Here is a 21,921-nt window from a genome sequence, read left to right as displayed (position 1 = left end):
ATCTGCCGCACACTTAAAGTGAGCAATTTAGTATTTATGATTGCTTATATGTTTCTTGGGTGTAATAAAAGATTTGAAGTTGAAGGTGTAGAGTGATGTCAACAATCCATTACACTTTGGCTTAAATCCACCAAGGTCTTCAGAGTCAAGCTAATGATTTATGCTATACAGGGCTATTAAAACTGTTTCTTACTGCCATTGTTTGTACTGACAACATATAAGTATATGGTGGATGATATATGAGCAGAGATGGGCAGTAACGCGTTGTAATCTGATTACTTTTTTCAAGTAACGAGTAAAGTAAGGGATTACTATTGCAAAAACGGTAATTAGATTACCATTACTTTCACGTAGGAACGGTGCGTTACTGCGTTACTAAAACTGTGATTTTTTTGCGAGAATGTCTCATGACAGTGACGTAAGCAAGTGCAACATTCGTGAAAACAGCTGTGTGCAGATCAACAGTGGATAATATATCGAGTGCGGGAGCGAGTATGAGCTTGCAGCGTTTAAAGCGTGGAAGTACTGACCTTAGTTTAAGTTTGATTCCATAAAAAGTGACAAAAACATTAGCGTCCATCGTGTGTGGGAAGAAAACTTCTTTTTACAGCAAAAAACCCCCCTAAACTTCCGAGCAAGCACCGAGAGCGCTACGACGTAATGGGAAACTCACAGAGAAACTCGCGGATTCTTCCACTGACCGCTGCGGCACACCTGCACCAGGGTAAACCTCCGCCTACCCTGCTCCTGCTTTACAGGTGAAAATAGAGCAAAAGGGCCGCTGAGTCTTTGACTTTATTTATTTTCTGCTGTGTTTTACTTGCATCTATTTGAAAGAGTGAGTGTAAACACAAAAAAACCAATAATTTTATGTGCTGGAATGTGCAGAAAATAGGTTTAAATATTAAACTAATTTCTTCCAGTCAGAGAATGTTGCATATAATTAAATTTTTGCTTGATGCATAAAGTTAAAAGATTAAAACTAATAAAACAAGTTTTAAAAAAGGGACTTTTCCATTTGATTACATTTTGTATGATGGATTATGTAGAAAAGGTAGAATTGGGCTGAAAGATCTATCGCTTTATCACCTCTTCAGGTTGTAAATCGTGTTTTTAAAAAGTAACTAAGTAACTAAGTAAGTAATTACTTTTGAAAATAAGTAATCAGTAAAGTAACGGGATTACTTTTTTGGGGAAGTAATCAGTAATTAGTTACTGATTACTTTTTTCAAGTAACTTGACCAACACTGTATAGGAGGACTCTAAATATCGCTTTTCTTTGTTGTGACTTTGTTATGTACATTACAGTACCAGGTAATAACAGCTTAAATTTTGAATACATTCTGAATATGCTTTGATTTGATTCTAGAAGAAAAATATCAAATCAAAAATATTTGTGCTAGATATTTATTACATAACATTTAAACTAATTTTACAAAAGAATGAAATGAATGCAACACATGTACTATATCCACATGCTTAAAAATAATTTAAAAAGTAAAGGATGTCAGGCATATTAAAACAGGTTTTAACTGGATGAATATTTTTCAGTAGTTCTGCTTTTTAAATAACTCTTAGCCAAGTGTTCTGTTGACCACCTTTGTCTCACTGCAACCAGATTTTAAATCCCACCATGACACCAGCACCATACTCTGGGATTATGCAGACGTGACTGGATGACAGTCTGTCAGTTCAGCACTTGTTATCTCATTTGCTTAGGCGCCATCTCTCGAGCCTGCTGAGGCTCAACAGAAACTGATTTGAGTCAGAAGGCAATGAGTCCAAAAAGGAGGAAAGAAAAAAGCTTAACTCAAATTAAATTAGACAATGCGATTTCCCAAATCACATTACTGATTAAATCTCAGTCTAATCAGCCCATATTATTAAACCCCAATTTACATAATTGCTTGTAAAGAAGAAATTTTCAAAAACATTTTAAAGCTCAAACATTGCATTTCTTACATATAAAATTGTGCAAGAGAATTAAAGACAAACAGGCAGTTATTAATCTTCCAGCACCTGTAGTCTGACTTTAACTCAGACTACAGTGGGTTTGTACCCACTCTGTTACGATGTTCGTTTCCTTCTTAACCGTGGCTTCCTGTGATTAGTTCACATTGTTCTGACCAAATGCCTCTGTGACCCACGTAGCACAAAAGGTGTTTGGCGGCCCGGCAGGTGACAAAGCACAATACTGAGGCTAAATTAAGTTTCCCTCCAGCAGCCAATTTTACGCTTGATAGTAAATATTTTTGAAGGCCAAGACCCAACATGCTCTGACTGATCTAACATGAGAGGTATTGCTTTTTTTCCCCTTAATGAGCCACACATTAATTCATACTGTTAGACCTGCTCACAGTGATCCAGTGCCAAGCTGGTTTTGCAGCAGTCACTTTAGCAAAACTGTACTTGGAAGTAAAACAGCTCAGGAGGCCGGTAGCATTACAGTGATGTCGATGGCAGCAGACAGTGGGGTGTACTGAGCCCATCTGGTCTGTTTGAAAGTGTGGCTGAGTAAAAGGAGAGGCGGTCGGGCTGTGGAATGGAGTGTGTGATGGATAGGGTGATGCATGCAGGAGGAGGGGTAGAAGATGAGAGTGCAGATTTTTTTTTTTTTTTTTTTTGGTGGGGGGAAGGAGCTCTCTTCCGGCAGAGTTAAATCTCAGGCTTGGCTGCCGCACACTGCTCTGCCTGTTTTCATACCAAGCACTCGCCTCTGGCTCCAAACCAGCTTCAACCAACCATTGCCTCCAAACCCCACAACTCACCCGTTCCCCCTCTTTCTCTTTCCTTCTTTCAGGCAATTGGCTCACCCTTGATTTCACCCGTCTTCATTTTACTGAATCTCATTCACTAGCTTCCATCCTTTAGCACTCTCTGTCTTTGATTTTCCTTACCTTCGCTTTCATTTTATTTCCCCAGTTGGGCTTCTTTTTCTTGCAGCCTTCCGGTAGTACACAGGGGTGTGGGACAGACCCAGGGCCTCCAGGTTTCCATAGTGATACTTTGTGTCCTGATGTCATTAGTATTGACAGTGTGCCGCTAGACCAAGCTGTCCTGGCGCACAGGGCTGTTTACTGTTTACCTCAAACTTAAGCCATTAGCTGTGAGATTAGTACGTGTGCCCCGCAGATGTGTGTGACATATTTCAGTGTGTCTGATTGCTGCTATTTTACATTAACATAGCACTTGAGTGGAAAAGCAACAGTTTGAACATGTAACATGTGATTGTCTGAGCGTACTGGTTTTCACTGTAAGCAGCAGGGTCAGGTTCCAGGAGCTAGATTTGCCAGGAAGAACCTCCGCATGGAGGAAATGGCTGTTTCACAAAGAAACATCCTATCTGTCTGCCTCCTTGCTGTGTGATTACTGAAGCATGTCTGTAAGGCAAAACTCCCAGCCCGACTCCCCGCCTCGTTTCACATTCTCTCGGCGGTTTCACTCACTCGTCTGTCAGAGGAGATGGAGGTCCTCTTAGCGCCACTGCCCTTAAAAATCCGTATGAATGTGTTTATCTGCATACTTGTGCAGCCAAGTGTATGGCCTCTAACATCTGTGGTGAACACTCAGAAATCACAGATCACAGGGCCGCTTCCACACGTCAACCTCTCGCAGCTAGTTCAGCTCAAAGCTCTCCTCCAGGCCCTCAGCTGGCAGCTTGTGCCCTCTGTGTCACCAGAGTAATTAGCTATGCTTTGTTTCTGAGGCCAGGGGTGAGCAAATTATGGATTCCATATTGATGCTGTCACATCACATGCAGGGAGAGCAGTACACATGCATACATGCACGAACCTGGCATGACCATGAAAAATGTGTAATCTTATACTCACATGTACTTCTTTTAATTCTTTGTACATGATGATACAGTATATGATAACTGTTCCTACTGACATGTGACCCACATCTTATACACACACACACACACACACACACACACACACACACACACACACACACACACACACACACACACATTTAATTTATGTATAATTCATATCACATGGCAGTAGGGTGACCAGATCCCAACAAACTAAAACTAAATCTGAAGCAAAGAGTGTGTTTGTCTGAGACACTAAAGCTGAAAGTGAGTCCACATTGTGTATTCTCCATTTGTGAAATTGAAAAATAACACAGTCACCTTCCACCAGCTTCAAGTCCTAAGCAAATTCCCAGTGTTTGTTGTGGCTGGTCCATCAAATTGTGGCCAAATCAGTGTACCTGGTGACTTTTTGAGGGTGGCCTTGGAAGCAAGTAGACTTTAGAAAAGTTCCTGTCCCTAGGGTTGAGTCCATAAAAATTATGGGACATTTTCTCAATGTGGAACAAAGAATGAGAAGTTAAAATGCTGATACGCCTGATCAAAGTATATATATCTATATCTATAGATAGATAGATATGAGGGGTGCAACGATACACAAAATTCACGGTTCGGTTCGATACTTTGGTGTCACGGTTCGATATTTTTTCGATACAAAAAAAATGTTCATGCCTTTTTAATTTGTCATTTATTAAAATTATAAATATATATTTTAACTCAAAAGTACAGTTTTTAAATTTAATGTTGCTGAAAGAAAAAAGTAAGAAAAAATATATATATATCTCAGGGCTCGCAAAATTTCAAAATCCCTGGTAGGCCTTCGGGCAGGGACTCTTCAGTTTTTGGTAGCCCAAAATAAATTTCAGTAGCCCGAATAAAAAAGAGAGCAATTTTTTGATTGATGTTTTGTTTCCTGTTTTGTTTCCTTTACAATATTATACATTAAAGTATAATACTCACTTGCTCATCATATCTTGAGGCTTTATAACACAGCCTCACAAACCAAAGAGAGATTCATTAATGGCTACAGCCATCTTTTATATGCAATCTATATTTTATCAGAGAAAACTACTATTAACGTCTGCTGTCCTGGCAACAATTGCATCTCAAATCGTCATGAATCTATTAAAAAAAATCCACAAACTTTCTTGGGATTCAAGGATAAAATGATTAGATTTCAGTTTTAACCTCACAAAGCAAGTTCTTAGGAAATAACTCAAGAATCAGTGTGCTGGAAATAATAAACACATTTTTCAGAGAATTATGAATTGATGACAAGTTATATATTGAAAGAGTCAACGGTGAATTTCACTTTTATCTTAATTTGGCTTACTATATTTGACTGTTAATATATTTTATTTGTGTGTGTGTTTAATTAATTTGGTTCATTCACAGTAGAACAATAAAAAGGACACCTGTTTGTTTAATCATTTATAAATAACTGTTAATGCCCGCTTCAATGTCTGAACTGTGTTATGACCCATTATACTGGAACATTCACAAAAGTACTTGTTAAAATGACATCCATTACATTATATGTTTATGACATTTTTCTTTTTCGTGCTAATATTGGTATATTTCTCTGAATTCTAATATGGTTAAGGTCTGCTTTTTGTTATCTTTGACTAATTTATTCTACAAAATATATTCAAAACAAGGGATGCACTATAAAATTTAGTGTTTGAAAAAATGCATTTGCCTGCCAGCTGGTTACAAAATCAATAGCAAGATGGTTTTTTGTATTGTTTTGATTATTATTTATGCCTTTTTGCACCAGATAGACAAGTGTCAAATAAATAAAGTAATTACATCTTTGAATGTTGAACACAAATTCACCCCCCCCCCTCCCACACACACACACATACAATCAATGTGCCACGACTTTCAACCAGTCAATAGGTCTCTTCCAGTGAATGACCTTCTCTAAGCTTAGCATCACATGGAGACACTTTAGTAAATGAATAGTGAATACAAAAGGGCGAATAAGATGGGTGCATCCCTGCTCAACAATGCACATGCACATCCTGCTTTTCTGGTCTTAACAAAGACAGGACCCAGCCTCATTTATCTTTAACAATGTAGGCACACTTATGTCCAAAAAAATCAATAAATATGTGAATGTAATAGTAAACAAACCCAAATTACACAGATGCATAACTGTGGTACTGTAAACTGTACAGGCTGACAAACAGCTTTTAGGGATCATGGCCGGAGTTAAAATAAGCTAAATCAATCTTAAATCGTTGCCTAGGTTCAAGCATGTAATATTATTTTTTTACCAGTTGGTGGTGCTATAAGATTATCTCCTTTAATACTGGAGCCTCGAGCACATGACATGCTGTCATTGTATGTTTAATCTTATTTTGTATACATTTGTGGATGCTGTGATGGGTGGATATAGTTTGTTGTTGTTTTTTATTAGATCTGTAATGCATATGAAAGATTTAGAATGATTTTAATATTTTATTTTATTATCCAAGTCTCATTTCACATCAACAGAGAAAGTGTTTTTGACAGCCAGCCAGCACGATAAGCAGACAGATGGACGGACCACTTTTGCCAGAAAGTCTCCTCACATCATGCTACATCAAAAATGGCAAATCCCTGCAGCTACGTTGCAACATAGATCCCACTCATAACAAATCAATAAATTAAATAACAAAGCAAAGCCCTGTTTAAATGAGAAAAAGGCTGTTTGAGCTTATTGACACCTACCTATTAGAGTGGCAAATGGCAAGAATTTACCATCACAGTGGTAGGGCCTGATCCCATCTTAAGCTCATCTTTAGGTGTGCGTGTCGGTTTCGGGGGTGGGTGGGTGGGTGGTTGGCGACTCTACTTGATAGAAAAGTGTGGATGGACAGCTTGCTACCCTGTGGGCACCACAACTACAGTCTATCTGTGATCCACGCTGGCAGCTGCTCTGCCAAATGGGATTTTCCTGGAGATTACAGCCTCTAAGTGTGACATGCTTGCATGTGTTTGTCTTTGTTGTTGACGGAGTGCGTGTGTGTGGACTATTGTAATAAAGCAATGTGCATTTGCGTGTGAGAGCTTGAGTCTGTGTGTGTGTGGGTGGGGGAGTCTTGAACCGAGGTGCACAGAGAACATGTTCTGTTGTCACATGGGGCTGGTTGAAACATGACTGAATGGCTGCAGGGAACCCTCTCTGGCAAGCTGTAGCAAAAAAAAGAAGAAGAAAAGAATGTTCAGATGTGGGGTCAGGCTATTTCCACACTGCTGCTTTTCTTGTTAGTAACAGGAGTGCTGGCACATAACAGTGCTTCAGCATGGTACTACAGCACACACAGTAGGCATGTACATTACAACACCGTATAATTGTGTGAAAGCTGGAAAAGAATTCCATTTACAGAAAAGAGTTTCTTTGTTTTGTTATTCTTAGTTTTTGATTGTTAGTTTGATACAGAGAAAATATTTGAAGACACAAAAGGCTGTGAAAACTCGTGATAGTCATTTTTTATTATACTGACTAGTTAATTCATATTAGAAGCAGCTCCTGAACTAACTCCACTAGCTTTTCTCTCTGATTTGTTCAAATGAAAGCCGAGCTATACGACATCTGAGAAACATTTTATAGAAATTGTATTTCCCCTTTAGGCCTTTTTCACTTTCTGCTAGCTTCAGCACAGTGCAGAGCTGTCCACGGTTCTGAACATAAGCTGCGCATTGATCCCTACTTGTGTATGGGTAGGTGGCTTTGTAGGCACTCACTAACCTGCTTAACCTACTTTCTACCAGTCGGTCTTTCATGCGTCCACACATAGAGGAAAGTCCTGTAGGTTAAATATAGCATACTTGACAACACACTGTGTTTGTCCAGTCTTTCAGGGCCGCACAGACAGACTTTGTTTTTGCTGTTTTCTCCCAATAAAGCGCTGATCATTTTCACTAATGAAAGCCAGCTTTCCTCCGAACATGAGCCCTCTGTGTTCTTCCCATTAACCCAACTAGTACAAAATGTGTTGGGACGTGCTTGAGCCTTTATAGAGATGAATATAACCAAAATAATGACATTTTAAGATCTTAATTGTCCAATTATGTGGACAGCTGTTGTGTTGCATTGCAATGCCAGTTCAATTGCAGTTACCTAGCAACCGTAGCAGCGCAATGCAATGATTTTCTGTTAAGTGGCACCATTTCCTCTCAGCAAGACTAGACTGTGTAGTCAGAAAACAAATCAAAATGTGTAGCAGCGTTGTAGGATTCTTCACCTGTCGGCCAATTTGTATGTTGCTTTATTGCTCGTAACATTTTAACACAACAAAGGCTATTATAAGTGTGTATATGTGTGTGTTTTGTGATTAGGGTACCTGCTTTATATAGATGCCAATGTGGGTCATGCATCCATGCCTCTGTTCTTGAGGTGTGTACATGCAAACACAATCATTTCGCTTGATTAATGTTCAACCAAAATGCTACGTCCTGCGCTAATCATTGTACATGCATTCTTTTCAATTAATTTATTATCAAGGGAGGCAGAGAGAGAGCGAAGGAGGGAGAGATAGAGAGCTAAAGGGGGGGAGGTTGGGGGAGGGGACTAGAGAGTCAGGGGGAAACAGAAAATCCAGTCCTGCTGGTCTGAAGTCTCAGAGCAATGGAGCATTAGTCTCATCCTGATGTAATTGGAATGACACCAAGAGTAAAGCCTACTGATTTAGGGACAGCCTCTAGGCTTGATTTAATGCCCTCAACCAAAACTATACATCCATCTTTTTATCTTTCTCCCCTTCCTTCTTCCAGGCCCTGAGTTCTCCTCTGTTATCCCTCCCCCACCCTGACTCAATTCATTTGCCGACTACATGTATCTCCATCTGTAGTCTATTAACAGAAGAGTAGCAGCATTTTATATTACTTAAAGCCAGGAGGTTATAAACTCCCACTAGAGACTGTATTTTCCAGCTTTTTACCTTTTCTTTCTGGCATTTATGTGCTTGAATGGCAGTGTTTTAGTTTCACAGAGGTTACATTTAAAAACCGTATAAATATTTCCGTAGTAGACCGCAAAGAAAGGGCAGAATGAGAGAGCGTATCCAGGCCAGGTACTTGTTCCTTGGGGTTTGCTGCTACTCAGTCCCCTGACAGATGGACTGCCAGGCCAATCCTATTACCCCCGTGTGTTTAGCTGCTCTTAATGCCAGGGTGGGTTGCATGGCTAATGGCAGGCAATGAATGTTTGGAGAGGGAATTTAATGCCATTGAATGATTATCATCCTGATTTGTTGGGTAACACAGAAAAAATCTAAAACCGGTGAACAGACATTAAAAATTATGACCATAACAACTGTGTAGCTCAGCATGTTGTGCTCTGATACAGCTTGTCCCACTGAGGCATGTCATACGAAATCAGCTCAACTACTAAATAGGCTTTACTGTATATGTTTTGAATTACAGCTTTACCTTTCTACCTTAAAGAGGAAGAAAATGGCCTTTTTTAGTGTTTTTAATGTATTTTGTTTTATTTTGCATTTTGTGCTTTCAAACCTCTGGACTATTATAATATAATAATACAGTCCTTTCTTATGTTCAGTTAAAGCATCCTGGTCAAATGATGGCAGTTTTTAGGAACAGCTGTTTTGTGAGAATACCTGCTTCATAATTCTACAATAAATCTTGAAACAAAGTAGGTCAAACATTGCCTAGGGTTAAATCTTAATTCTGTAACCACAGCTTTCCTGAGTAAAATAATCCATAGTTTTCAATTTGCATGATTGTATGACTTCAGGCAGTTTAGATTTGCTTTCCATCACAGATTTTGTTGTGCTGTTCAAGGGACGGCAGCTATTCATTTTAAATATCTGAATGTATTAAAGCATTGTGGGTAGTGCTGTAAATCAATTAGCAATTATGGCAATATTGGATTTGAAGCTGCAGCAGCGAGCAGTTTTAGGCAGCCTCAGTCGGTCAGTCCACCACTTTTTATATCTTTTATAGATATTATTATTGCTCAGCAGCTCAATCTTAATGCTCCGTTCATCATTAATCAAATGTCACGTGAACATGTTTCTTCATATTTGAATGAGTGCCCTGGTCATGTTGCATCCAGTTAAATGAACAGGTAAGACTATAACATTTGTGTTCTGCCTTCTGACATGGGCATGTTTCAGTCAAGCTGTGATGAACATGAACATAAAATGAATGATAGAAATTACTTGTGTGGAAAAAAAGCTGACTTTTAGTCTTACTCTGCCAGCACATCAGAGTTTTGACATCTGATGAAATATATGATAAACCAGCTCGATGGCCCGGGGCACAGTTTTTTGCGTCTTCATTTATGTTTCCAAATGGCGTGTCCCTATGACTGATCATCTCTTGACATTTCCCTCTGTGAAACCACGAGGTTCTCTGTTGAAACGCCTCCAACAGCTACTCAATGATATTCCATGAAATGTGGCACAGATGTTGTTTTTCCCCTCTGGAATAATTGTAATAACTTTAGTTACCTCTTCCTTTTGCACCATCAATTGAAAATGTCATGTTTATAGGAAATTTGATTTATGAATCACAAACCCTGCAAAACATTCCAGTCTCGTGTATACTGGTAGTTGAAGAACGATAGCATGTCAGTACATTGAAATAAATAGTGAACATGCTAAAAAGCATCACTAGATTACTTCACTTCCAGCCACACTGGACCAACAGGTCAACAGCGGTTCTTATAAACGCCGTCTCCATGCTGCACTGACTCACCTTCAACACCCGGGGACATATGCAGGATTGTTGTTTGTAGACCTCAGCTCTGCGTTTGATATAATCATGACCAAACTGCTAAATCTAGCTATCGGTGATGACACATGCAGGTGGATCAAGGACTTAACAAATCTCTCAGAGAGATGATCGAGATTTTGTTATATAGCCGTACAATAACAAATAAAGCTATTCTAGTAGCATTGTGTCTAAGATTTGACATGACCAATTTACAATCAAGATAACTGGTGTAAAATAAATTATTGCATTTTCAGCCCAAACTATGGTTACCTTGCGTATATGCTTTGGGATTTATTTACCACAACCTCCTATTTATTGGATTAACTGATGACAATAGTCAATATCTTCGCCTATTTAAACCTGACATTATCCACCGATCAATACACTATTGACTGAAGTTCTGAGATATGAGGTAATTGCAATGAAGGTGTAGAAGTATAGGGAACTGTGCCGAACAGCTGCGGTGTTCTCAAGTATCTATATGTAAAAGCGTATGCATGCGTTTTTTTGGTATGCAGACAGCGTCTTTGCCTCCTGTAGCCCTTCACCGGAATCCCCGGGTCAAGCAATTACAACACATCAAGGAAAGCAATTGGCCATGACTAAAATATCATTGCCACGTGATTGTGTCCCTATGTTTGGTGCTGCTGGAGTCTAATTTAACCCACTTTGTCCACACGATCGAGGAGAATTGAGGACACGCTCGCCAATTCTGGCCGCCCCCCAGAGCATTTCCTACAAGTCTGACACGCAGCAGCTGGGCTGTAGACGCTCAGTCACTAGTGTCTTACCCAGTGGAGTGGGAGATGGGGTGTAATGAGCGAGAGAGCTGAGGTAGCGGAGGAGAACAAGTAGCTTGGTGTTCTGAGGAGGAGGACAGCATCAATTGAGCCGCGGGGTGAAGAAACTTGGGGCCTTTTGAGTGAAGGCTTTGAGAATATGAGTGTATCAACCTGTAATTACTTTCTTAGTCACATTATGAAGTGCTGGAGGGGAATGGAATGCAGGTAAGGACTTGTATGCACAGCGAATGGGACCAAGGCAGGAAGAGAGGATATTGTATGGATGTTGTAGCATTGATCCCAGGCTCTGGCTCCAAGCAGCAGTCTCCACTTATTCCTTCATTATACAGTCAAATATCTGTGCTTTAACCATGTTTCTGCCTCATAATTTTCCCCCCTCAACTCCCAACAAAATCTGACAAAACTGAACCGCTCATCCATGTGGCTTCATTCTATAAAACCCTTTTGTCTCGCCGATTCCATTTCAGTTTATTCGGCCTGCTCAGCTGTGACTTAGCCAAAGTCTTTGTTGAAGAGGAGGGCTTTGTGTTTCTTTTGTCCCCGTATATCCTGTTTAAATATTGATAGAGGTGGGAAATGCTATTGACCACTCAGTTAAATCTAAGAGGGTCAAGGATGGCAGCATTTCTCTGCTGATTTCATTAAAGGTGTGGAGGACTGTAAATATGGAAACGTGAACCACGAGTCCTCACGGATGCTCCAGCAGCCTTCATTATCCCCCTGCATGGATAATGCCCCGTAATGTATTCTGATGGAGATGGAGTTTGGAGGTTGATGGGGTGTAAAACAGCATGTGTAGGAGGCCCCTGTCTTTTTTGCTATGTGCAGCATGCCTCCCTCACAGCCAGATCCCCATTAGTAGAGGAGAAGAGGATTGGATGTGCAAATGGTCCTGTGGATTAGAGAGCTAATGCATTTAGTAGAGGGGGCTCCACAATCTCTGCTGATGCTATGTGCGCTGAGGCTTGTGCAGGGGAGATACCCAGTCCCTTTGTGGTACCAAAGAGATTTAGCGTAAAGTGAGTAGATAGAGCTGAGATGCATTGCACTCTGATGCTGCACACACACACACTCATTAAAGATTATGATTTGACCAGAAGAAGCTTCGTTTTGTGCGTCGTCATTAAACTCAGCAGTGAAATCAGATCTTTCCCGAAAGAGCCGCAGATGGTGACCTTACTAATCTAATTAATCAGCCTCTGGTTATTTTTTCTTATTCTTTCTAGTCACCTCTGTTCTCTAGTTTAAGTTCACCTTTCCTTCTCTCTGTCTCGGTCTTTCTGCTTTGTGACCCCTCTCTGCCTTTAATTTCTGAATCCTCTGTCATGTGTTCGGACAGAAATGTGACATGTCATGCACCTCATAACACATCCATCCAAACCTCAGTGTTGTGGCTTGAATAGCTGTTTTTAGGGTCTTAATTAGAAGAAAAGTAACACAAGCCACTGCAGTGCATAGATGCCTCTGAAGCAGAATGGAGGAATGGTAGTTTAAGAGCAACCTGCTACCAGTGACTTTACACCCACACACACGCAAACCTCGGTGGTTCAAAAATCTGTGAACAGATTTTGAAGTCTTTACTAGTCCTGGTGGTTCAACTGAGCGTCACGTTTGCTGCTTGTAGGTTTTTAAAGAGCCAGCCGTCAAGCAGCAGGGAGGGGCCCCTGCTGAAGCGCAGCAGCAGAGTGGGCAGCTACAGTGAAGCTCTGCGCTATCCGGCACAGTGAGTCAGCTGAGCTGCAGGGATCGCAGGCGCCGGGCCGTTTCGATCAATGAATGAATGAGAAAGAGCGAGGAGACCATGCAGAATCTGGATCCAGAAAAAGTGGAGATGCATCGCTGTAGGCTATGACATGGAAATGCGGAGGTGATCGGAGCAAGCTTGTTGACGCATAATCCCGCCCGCCCCGCTGGCACTGGGAGGGGAAAATCTCGCCTGCCTAAACTCCAGTCCTCCAGAACAGATTTACGGAGTGCGCCCATGCTGCTGCTGCTACTTCAGGTTCAACCTTCAAGAACACGTTTATTGAAATCATCATCAGCTCTAAGCTGCAGGTTTTCCGTGCTGACATTTTTGGGAGATACGCGTTTGAAGAGTTCCCTGAGGCAGACGCACCTATGACGCGCTGCAATAATTAGGCTATTAAATCCACTGTTGGAGTCGACACTGTCACTGCGTTGCGGACGGTCGGTCTGTTGGATGCCACCCGAGGTGTGGACAGGACCTGCCCCGTGCACCGTCGTCATCACAGGTATTTGATCGCGATTGTGTTGATTACACCGGAGATCTGGAGCCATGACAGGCCCCCCGCTGGTCCCACAGCCCGCCTGCTGACGGTACCGGGCAGGATGGGAGCAGGTCTGCCGCTTTCAGGATTTCGAATCAGCCGATTTTTCAATGGAGGAGGAGAGTGACACCCGGAAAATCAACAACAGCTTCCTTCGCGACCACAACTATGCAACCGAAGGTATTTTGATGTTGAAAAGAAACACAGTTTAAAGGTGTTTGACAGTAAATAACCTGCGGCTGTAGCTAAAGGGATGCTAATATCACAGCAAGAAATTGGTCAATCTAATTATTAAGTAGCCCGTAAATGACAGCAGGTTACACATAAGATGGCATAAATAGATGATAAAAATAAATATCCTCATGTTAGGCTATATAATGATGCTGTGCGGGGACTATTAAATGCATAAAGGTGGGATCACTTAAAGCTCGTTTAATCACCTTAGTCACAGAATAAGCTGGGGTTATTACGGGAACATTCTGGTCATTTGTGGTGAAGATCCAGTGAGAATGTAATAACTGGGCAGGATGGGGTGGTTTCCCATCACCGGTTAGCGCTATAATAAGCATCTTGATCAGAGTAATCAGGGTTTTTTTAATCTGTTTGGATTGTTCCTTGTAGAGGCACCAGTACAGAATGTTTTATTCCCTAGTTTCTGAGTTTAAAGAGAATGTGTGAAGTAGTGGGAAAAAATGTATTTTTTTTCCTTCTGTGTGCACTTGTTGAAAAAAAAAAGGAGCAGGCAAGGTGCCCTAATTCAAGGAGACAACACAATGAAATATGGATCCATCTCTCTCTCTCTAGCACACATGCATCCACAGACACACGTTTTCACTGTATGCAATGCACATAACCTTTTTTTCCCACCCTGCAGCTACAAATGTTGCTCTGTTCCATGCATGTGTTTCTCCTCATTGACCACAGACATCAGCCTTTTGAGTTCCAACCTGTTAAAAGTGATGTTTAATACTTCCCTTATGTTCTGCCAATTAGCTCCAGCTTTTCTCTATGAGCTCCTTGGATCGCTAATGAACATAAAACACTGATTTATAGGTGAAAATGGTGGTTGATCTCATTATGCAATTATGCAGATTGCTCATAGACATTATCTGCTGCACTGATAGCATTGAGATTACAAAAACATTGAGGTCTGATGGCTTTTTGTTTTAAAATTATTGCAGTACAATCAAACTTCATAGAGGCTAAATGCCCTTCTGTACTGTATTTGTTGTAAATGCCAAGGGCCACATATGAATAACTTTATATTTTTAACCACAGATTAAGCTCAATTTTCAATTCCTTAATAAGTGGCCATCTCCCATCTTCAGCTTAATTGTCCTATTCTGTTGAGTGGTTTTTATTGTTCAGTTTGATGCAGTGTTTCAGTGGAAGGCTTGCCAATTGTATAAATAGTTACTGCAGAACTGGGAAATCCTTTAGTTTTTTTCACACCAGACACATTTTGCCACCCACTTACCATAAGATTGGGTGAGGAACAAAATCAGTGAAAAGAGGAATGTAATTTCAAATATTATGGAGCTCCACATGGGATAAGATATTTATGGACACACTCTACACAATTGAACAGGATGGATGTTGTTGGAGGTTATGAGTGGCTGCAGGGTGGGTCAGAGCCACCACAGAGCTTCTGTGGGGCTCAGGTTACAGATGCCATTGCAGGCTGGAGGAGAAACAAAGTCAGGGCTCAAAAGACATACGTATGTTCTCATTCTTGCACGCTTTTGTGCCGTTTCCCCTCGTCCCTTTTCCTTCCTTTTCTTCATTCAAATGGAGAGCACCATTATTTGCCTAGGGCTTAGATGATTCTCTTTCACAACTAAACTCACTGCCACCGGTTCGCAGCGAGTGCGCGAGAGGGTGCGATGAATATCTTTGTTTGATGTGTGCGCTGAGATTTAAAAACGGCAGGGAATCTTCATCTCTCTGTCGCTCCTTCTCTGTCTCTCCCACTCTTCCATCTACCATCTCATTCATTCAGCACGAGGACTGTCAAATATGTCCTCCCAAAGCAAAGGACCATCCAGTCTGAAGCCCATCTGTGCTTTTCAGATGTCTGCTTTTGTTATGTTTTATTGCTGTAATTTATGACTGATCATCACACTTCATATATCATGAATTACTGTGTGTGTGTGTGTGTGTGTGTGTGTGTGTGTGTGTGTGTGTGTGTGTCTCCTTTCAACCTCTAAATCCTTGTCACCCTTAAGTGCTATAAAGTCAGTCTTCTGCCCATCTCTATGAATTCCCCAAACTGCACATTTTTTATCAGACCCAGTATGTGCAGACCACACACACGCACACACACACTTTCTCTTTCTCTCTCTCACTCTCACACACACGTTATCTCTCTCTCACACACACACACACACTCACACACACACTTTCTCTCTCTCTCTCTCTCTCTCTCTCTCTCACACACACACACACACACACACACACACACACACACACAATGGTTCTGATGAGCAGCAGTGAGTTGGTTGGGTTTCCTCTCAGGCAATCCTTGTCCACAAAAGCAGGATACTCTAATGATGTCACTCAAGCTGACCTTTGTCTTGCACCAATCCCACCCCTCAGTGCTTGGTGGGTCTGTGGGTGGTTACACTGACTCTGTTGAACACGCTGTAGTCATTCGTAGTCAGGCATGAAATTTCAAAGTCTGCTCAATTTTAAAGTGAAGTTTCCAGAGTCATCATTATTATCTAGAGGGGAGAAAATTGTATTACACTCTGATTTGCATTCGGCAACCGCCTGCAGATGACACGTTGCTAATGGTGACAGAATGGATGATTTCTCACCGTGGCTGTGTATACGCGTGTTGAGTCAGTGGACTGTGGTGCTCCTACAACAGTTCATTTTCAGCCACCTCCTCCTTGGATGTTGTGATAATGGATGAAATAGCACCACATTGGGTTTAAAAATGCAAATAGCTTTTTGGCTGTGAGGCAGGACCTAACATAACGCCTGCTTTAGTATTGATTTCTGGTCCTTTACAATTTTGTTAGTGGAACAATGACTTAAAGAACAACTGGTCGGATATGTAATCCCTTCCTCTTTCTCTCCCCTGCCCCCCCTCTTCTTCACATTCTACCTCTTGCTCTTTGCTTTGCTGTTATACATCTGTCTGATACAAGCTTGTGTGTGATGTGACCTCTCTAGCCCCACTGAATACTGATGCAGTCCCACTACAGAGGGCTCACAGCCTTTATTGCTGTCGCCGCTGCTGCTGAGAACAGAGCCAGAGCTCTGTCGGCTGTGCCAAGGCAAACGGCCTGGGGCCACACTTTAGGACCCCGGCATAAAAAGACTTAGCCCACCATACCCTCAGGTCCCATCCATTATTAACTATGAAGCACTCAAAACGCCTCGCCCCGCCTCGCCACATAGTGCAAGAAAGACTGTGCATGTACATGTATGGAGATGGTGCGGGGGGTAGCGGAGGCTTAATGGCAAGCTGTGAAGTTGGGGCGAGTCGCACTCCTTATTCAGCAGCTGCTTTCATCCCCTGATTAGCTTCTTATTAAGTCTGAAGCACCATGAAAGTTTAATGAGAATTTATTAAAGAATACCCGTGGTGTTGCTACTGTAGGACGATGACAAAAATGTCCTATTTTTCTACTGTGATATGGCTTCCTGGTCAGTAGATGAGTTAGCACTGGGATAGACGTACTGTGTGTGAGTCATTTGGGGTGCAGCTAGCCTCAAGGCTAAGCAGTTCTTGACCTTTCTGGGATTTTATAATGGGATATATTTGTAAGTTTTGATAGCTAATTCCCGTGTCCTGTCGAGGAAGCAGCGCCACTCAGAATGCTACATGTGCTGGTGATAAGGTCACTAATAAATGTAAGGTTTTAGTCTGTACAGCAGCCATCTAATCTTTGATGGAAACAGGAAGATGAAAGGGATTTCACCAAAGCATCGCAGGCAGACAGATCGAGCGTGAGTGTCAGCTTTTGTTTTTGGTGGGGGATTATAATACTGCGCATCCTCGCTTTCCTACCATCCCCCCTGCTCTCTATTTTCAATTTCTAAAAGAATACCAAATAACAAGAATTTGAAATCACTCTTCTTGGTATTCAGCTTAGGGCCTGCAGGGGATGAATGCTGGTTCCTCTATCCCCTCTTCCTCTGCTCCATTTTTGCCTCGTGTTGTGTCTATAGTCAGATGTGTACCACGGCGATGTGTTAATGAAGTGTGAGAAGAGAAGCAGTATCACGTCTTGCCCATTTCACCCTCAACTCCCTGGAGTGTGGGGATACAAAAAAAAATCACACATGCACACACACAAAGATACATGCACAAAAGAATCCACACACACACATGCAAGAAAAAGGAACACAAAATACACACACCCTGTCTCAGTCTCATGGGGCTGATCCTGGAGAAACCAGGTTAATTAGCTTGTTCACTCCAGATCTTACAAAGAGTCATTCTCTTCTGATGAGGAGACCTGCATTGTGCTCTGTTGCTTTATGTGAAGGTAATCGAGTTGAATAAACCCTTAATCATCTGACGGGGTACCGGACCAGTAGGTAGTGGGGTTTATTCAAAAATGTGATTGATCTCTATTGTTGGTGGTGTGAATTGAAGTTATTATCAGCTGCTTGTTCAGCACATGAATGGTCTCCATTTCCAGAGCATGTAATACTAGCGTGTGTTTATTCATTCCCTAGGAAGAATGGCACTAAAGACACATTTGTTAATTGTCATTGAGGGAACAAGACTGGCAGGTGAAAGGGAGTGTGAGAACAGACTTGAATTATCCTCCGGCTTGATCCTTTGACGCAGGCAGCTCAGCACAAGTGCTGTAATCCTTTCCCCTCTACCTCTAACAAAGCTTTTGCACAGCACCAGGTTGCTCACGTCCCTCCTTCTACCTGGAAATACTGCACACCCCTTATGCAACTTGCTTTCTATTCAGGCACACCTTTTTCAAGTCTTTGTGTCTTACACAACTCCGCAGTGCCACGAGATCAACGTCAATTTGCTTTCTTGTTGCCTTAGCTCCTGACAGGATTATGCGTTGTCTAGAGGTTAGGCAGGGCAGTCTTATTTTTGGTCTCTGCCGGTGTCTGTGCCAGTGAATCTTGCTGTACAAGCTTTTATTGAGCTATTTTGAGAAACCGACTTCTCTCCCCAGACCTTTCCTTTCTCTGTGATTGCATTTAGTGGCACCTCTCTCTTTTGGGTGGTGTGCTGTGCACAGGCCTCTATAAATAAACTCAATATTCTCCCTCCCTTCCTGGTTTTCCTGTGTCTCTGGCTCTTCGTACGGGGTTTTCATTCCAGAATCGATGCATATCTATGTTTCCATCCAGCTGGTCTGATTGCCAATTCTATATTGCACAGTGAAGGGGTTATTGGGGGTCAGATTGTTGGATAGAAGCAGATAAGAACTGTGCCATGCCTGTTTTAATTCAGTCTTCCATGTAGACATCTGAGCAGCAGGCCAGCAGGCTCGTCTGAGTTATTACTGGTGATGGATGTGTGTTATCTCAAGCATCCCTCTGATGCATCAGGAAGCGCTGACCTGTCTTTGTCAGACCTGGCTGGCCACAGGATTTATAGGCTTCATCTGGTTGTGTGTGTGTGTGTGTGTGTGTGTGTGTGTGTGTGTGTGTGTGTGTGTGTGTGTGTGTGTGTGTGTGTGTGTGTGTGTGTGTGTGTGTGTGTGTGTGTGTGTGTGTGTGTGTGTCCATCCAAGTAAGCATTTGATCAGTCCAGTGTCTGGCTTCCCTCTAATTCAAGTCATCTTGGTCATGTAACAACTGACAACAGCAGAAATCATTTGAGACACCCTGCCCACCTGTGACAGTGCTGCGAATTTATTTTTCTATTGTCATAAAGTTTCATTTGAAGAAGATGTTTGCCATTCACAAACGCAATTACAAGTCATGTCTGGTCTGAAATCATTTGCATGAAAGAAAAAAAAAACTCATTTAAGGGAGCATTCCATCACGTTAGCATGTGTTTCAGCTCCACTGGCTCTGCCTGGTTGATCATTCAAAGAGATGATTGAAGGATGTATTCGTGTGTAAACTTGTTAAATAGCATCCATCAATTACTGTTTCCCCTCAGTGACTTAATGTGTGGATGATGATGATGAGGGAAGGGAAAAGAAGAGAGGCAGTGGGGGGGATGGGGAGGGGGCAGAAACAGAGAGGAGAAGGGCAAAAAAGGGCGAAACCAGCTTTGATTAAAGAATGCTGAATGCTAAGCCGATTCCATTCGATTCACATGAGTGACTTTGGCCTGGTGGTACTGGAAGACATTACTGTGTGTGTGTGTGTGTGTGTGTGTGTGTGTGTGTGTGTGTGTGTGTGTGTGTGTGTGTGTGTGAGAGAGAGAGACCTCATACATGCACTACATGTATGAGGTGTACAAATGCATTTACAGAGCGCCTTTAGCATGTGTTGCTACAGTACATGCAACACCAGCATGGTGCATTGAAGGGTTCTCTGTGAAAGGGCATTATTTCTTCATTCAAATATAATTAGTTTTGCCCTCCCACATCATGTCATTATCAACACGTGCTCGTAAGAATCCCTCTGGCCTCATCTGTGACTTTCTCTAACATTTAAATTAAAACTGGAGGAGGACAGAGCCAGTATACACACAGACAGGATGCATGGTCATTTCCACCATGCACGACAGGTTTTTGTGAAGCGATGAGTCCGTCTATGGGGACTCTATTGTCTGAACTTGTGTGCTGCATTGAACTGAACTCGTTCCCCCAGATGCAGTAGCAGGTTTTTCACTCTATTGCAGCACACTCTCTCTCTCTCTCTCTCTCTCTCTCTCTCTCTCTCTCTCTCTCTCTCTCTCTCTCTCTCTCTCTCTCTCTCTCTCTCTCACTCACTGTCTGCTGAATTACAGCTAGCATCAGCAACTAAGTCAGAGAGCTATTGACACACACATACACTCTCTCTCTCTCTCTCGCTCTCTCTGACTGCCGCTAGAGATGGAAACGGTCTCCATAGCAACATTCCCCTCTCCTGTTCAGAGCTCCACCAGCAGCAGGTCCACAGAGGGCGTGGGGGGTACAAAACAACAAGCGCTCTCTCTCTTTCTCTCTGTCTAATATTATTGTCACTGTTTAAAACCGGGCTAGCCTCTGCTGTGGTTTGCGTGTGTGCGCGCGCGTGTGTGTGTGTGTGTGTGTGTGTGTGTGTGTGTGTGTGAGAGACAGACTTTATGATATGACAATTTATCCCTGGGCTGTATAATACGTAATTACAGTCACCATTAGCCTTTCCTAAATTCAGGCAGTTGTATGTCTTTGAGGAGAGGAAAACCTACCTTAAGGGTAGGTGTCCGATATTTACTTTCTGGTGAACCTGTAGCTATGCAGAGATGCTTCAAAATGTAAAATACAGGCAACTGATAACTGATGTTGCTAAAACACATTAAAGCTTTTTGAATGTGTTTTGTGATGAGCAAGAGTGCGGCGGCAGAGTCCTCTAATAAGCAGAAGTGCAATTAAATAACACAGATTGGCTCACTTCAATCAGACAAGAGTCTCAATTATCATGCAGTGACTCATCCAGTGGTTTCTCCTAACCTATATTTCCTCCAAACTGGGCTGTCTGCACCGAGGAGTCCTCTGTGGGACTGTCATGAGATTCCCCTCCCTTTTCTCCTGAAGTGTTTTCTAGAAGATCCCATTGAAAAAGTGTTTCCTTTTTTCTGTCAGATACTTGACAGGTTTGTTCACACTGACATTTTCTCCCCCTGTCTGCTCTGCTTCCTGTGTTGCAGCTGACATTATCTCAACGGTGGAGTTTAACTCATCGGGGGAGCTGTTGGCCACTGGGGATAAAGGAGGCAGAGTGGTTGTCTTCCAAAGGGAGCAGGAGGTAGGAAATGCCAACAATGCAGTGATAATTATGCTGTCCTTCAGCTGAAAAGGATTTGACAGCCTTAAAGCATTAACATTGGATTGTTTGTTTTTTTGATAACTAGCAAGCAAGAGGATGTATTTCAAAAGGACAGCTGTAAATATGCTAAAAAACAAAAAGCTTTTGTTGGACCAACATTATGAAGACATGTAACAATGTGGCACAAAAGTACTGTTGAAAGCCCCAATTCGAAAATCTAGTCTGTTCTGTTACTCAACATATAATATTCCAGAATCTATGTAAATATATCATAGACTGTATAAAAAAATGGATGTGGCCACCATGAAATCGCTCATTAATTTTTCCTGTGGTATTAACATTTTAATATTACTAAAAAAAAAGTATAGCTTCCAGGTCGGGAAATGAAGTC

General features: G+C 41.9%; 1 protein-coding gene across 2 annotated transcripts in view; it reads left to right on the top strand.

Annotated features, from left to right (window-relative positions):
- The window catches only part of ppp2r2ba (protein phosphatase 2, regulatory subunit B, beta a), a 43,369-nt gene that overhangs the window by 8,071 nt on the left and 13,377 nt on the right, over positions 1-21,921 (top strand). The window contains exons 1-2 of one of the 2 annotated variants that reach the window (XM_086308555.1): positions 13,071-13,814; positions 21,412-21,509. In XM_086308555.1, coding sequence (XP_086164681.1) covers positions 13,745-13,814; positions 21,412-21,509 — 168 coding nt within the window. In that variant the 5' untranslated portion in view covers positions 13,071-13,744. Of the gene's footprint in view, positions 1-13,070; positions 13,815-21,411; positions 21,510-21,921 lie in introns of those variants that run through there. The other variant, XM_086308548.1, reaches the window with a different exon arrangement.

Source organism: Aulonocara sp. 'chitande type north' Nkhata Bay, linkage group LG2, assembly GCF_057382095.1.
Source record: "Aulonocara sp. 'chitande type north' Nkhata Bay isolate Kocher_YH1m ecotype deep benthic linkage group LG2, A_spYH_male_GT1.1, whole genome shotgun sequence".
NCBI classification, from domain to species: domain Eukaryota; kingdom Metazoa; phylum Chordata; class Actinopteri; order Cichliformes; family Cichlidae; genus Aulonocara; species Aulonocara sp. 'chitande type north' Nkhata Bay.
Note: the sequence above shows the minus strand (reverse complement) of the source record. Positions and strands in the feature narration are given on the sequence as shown.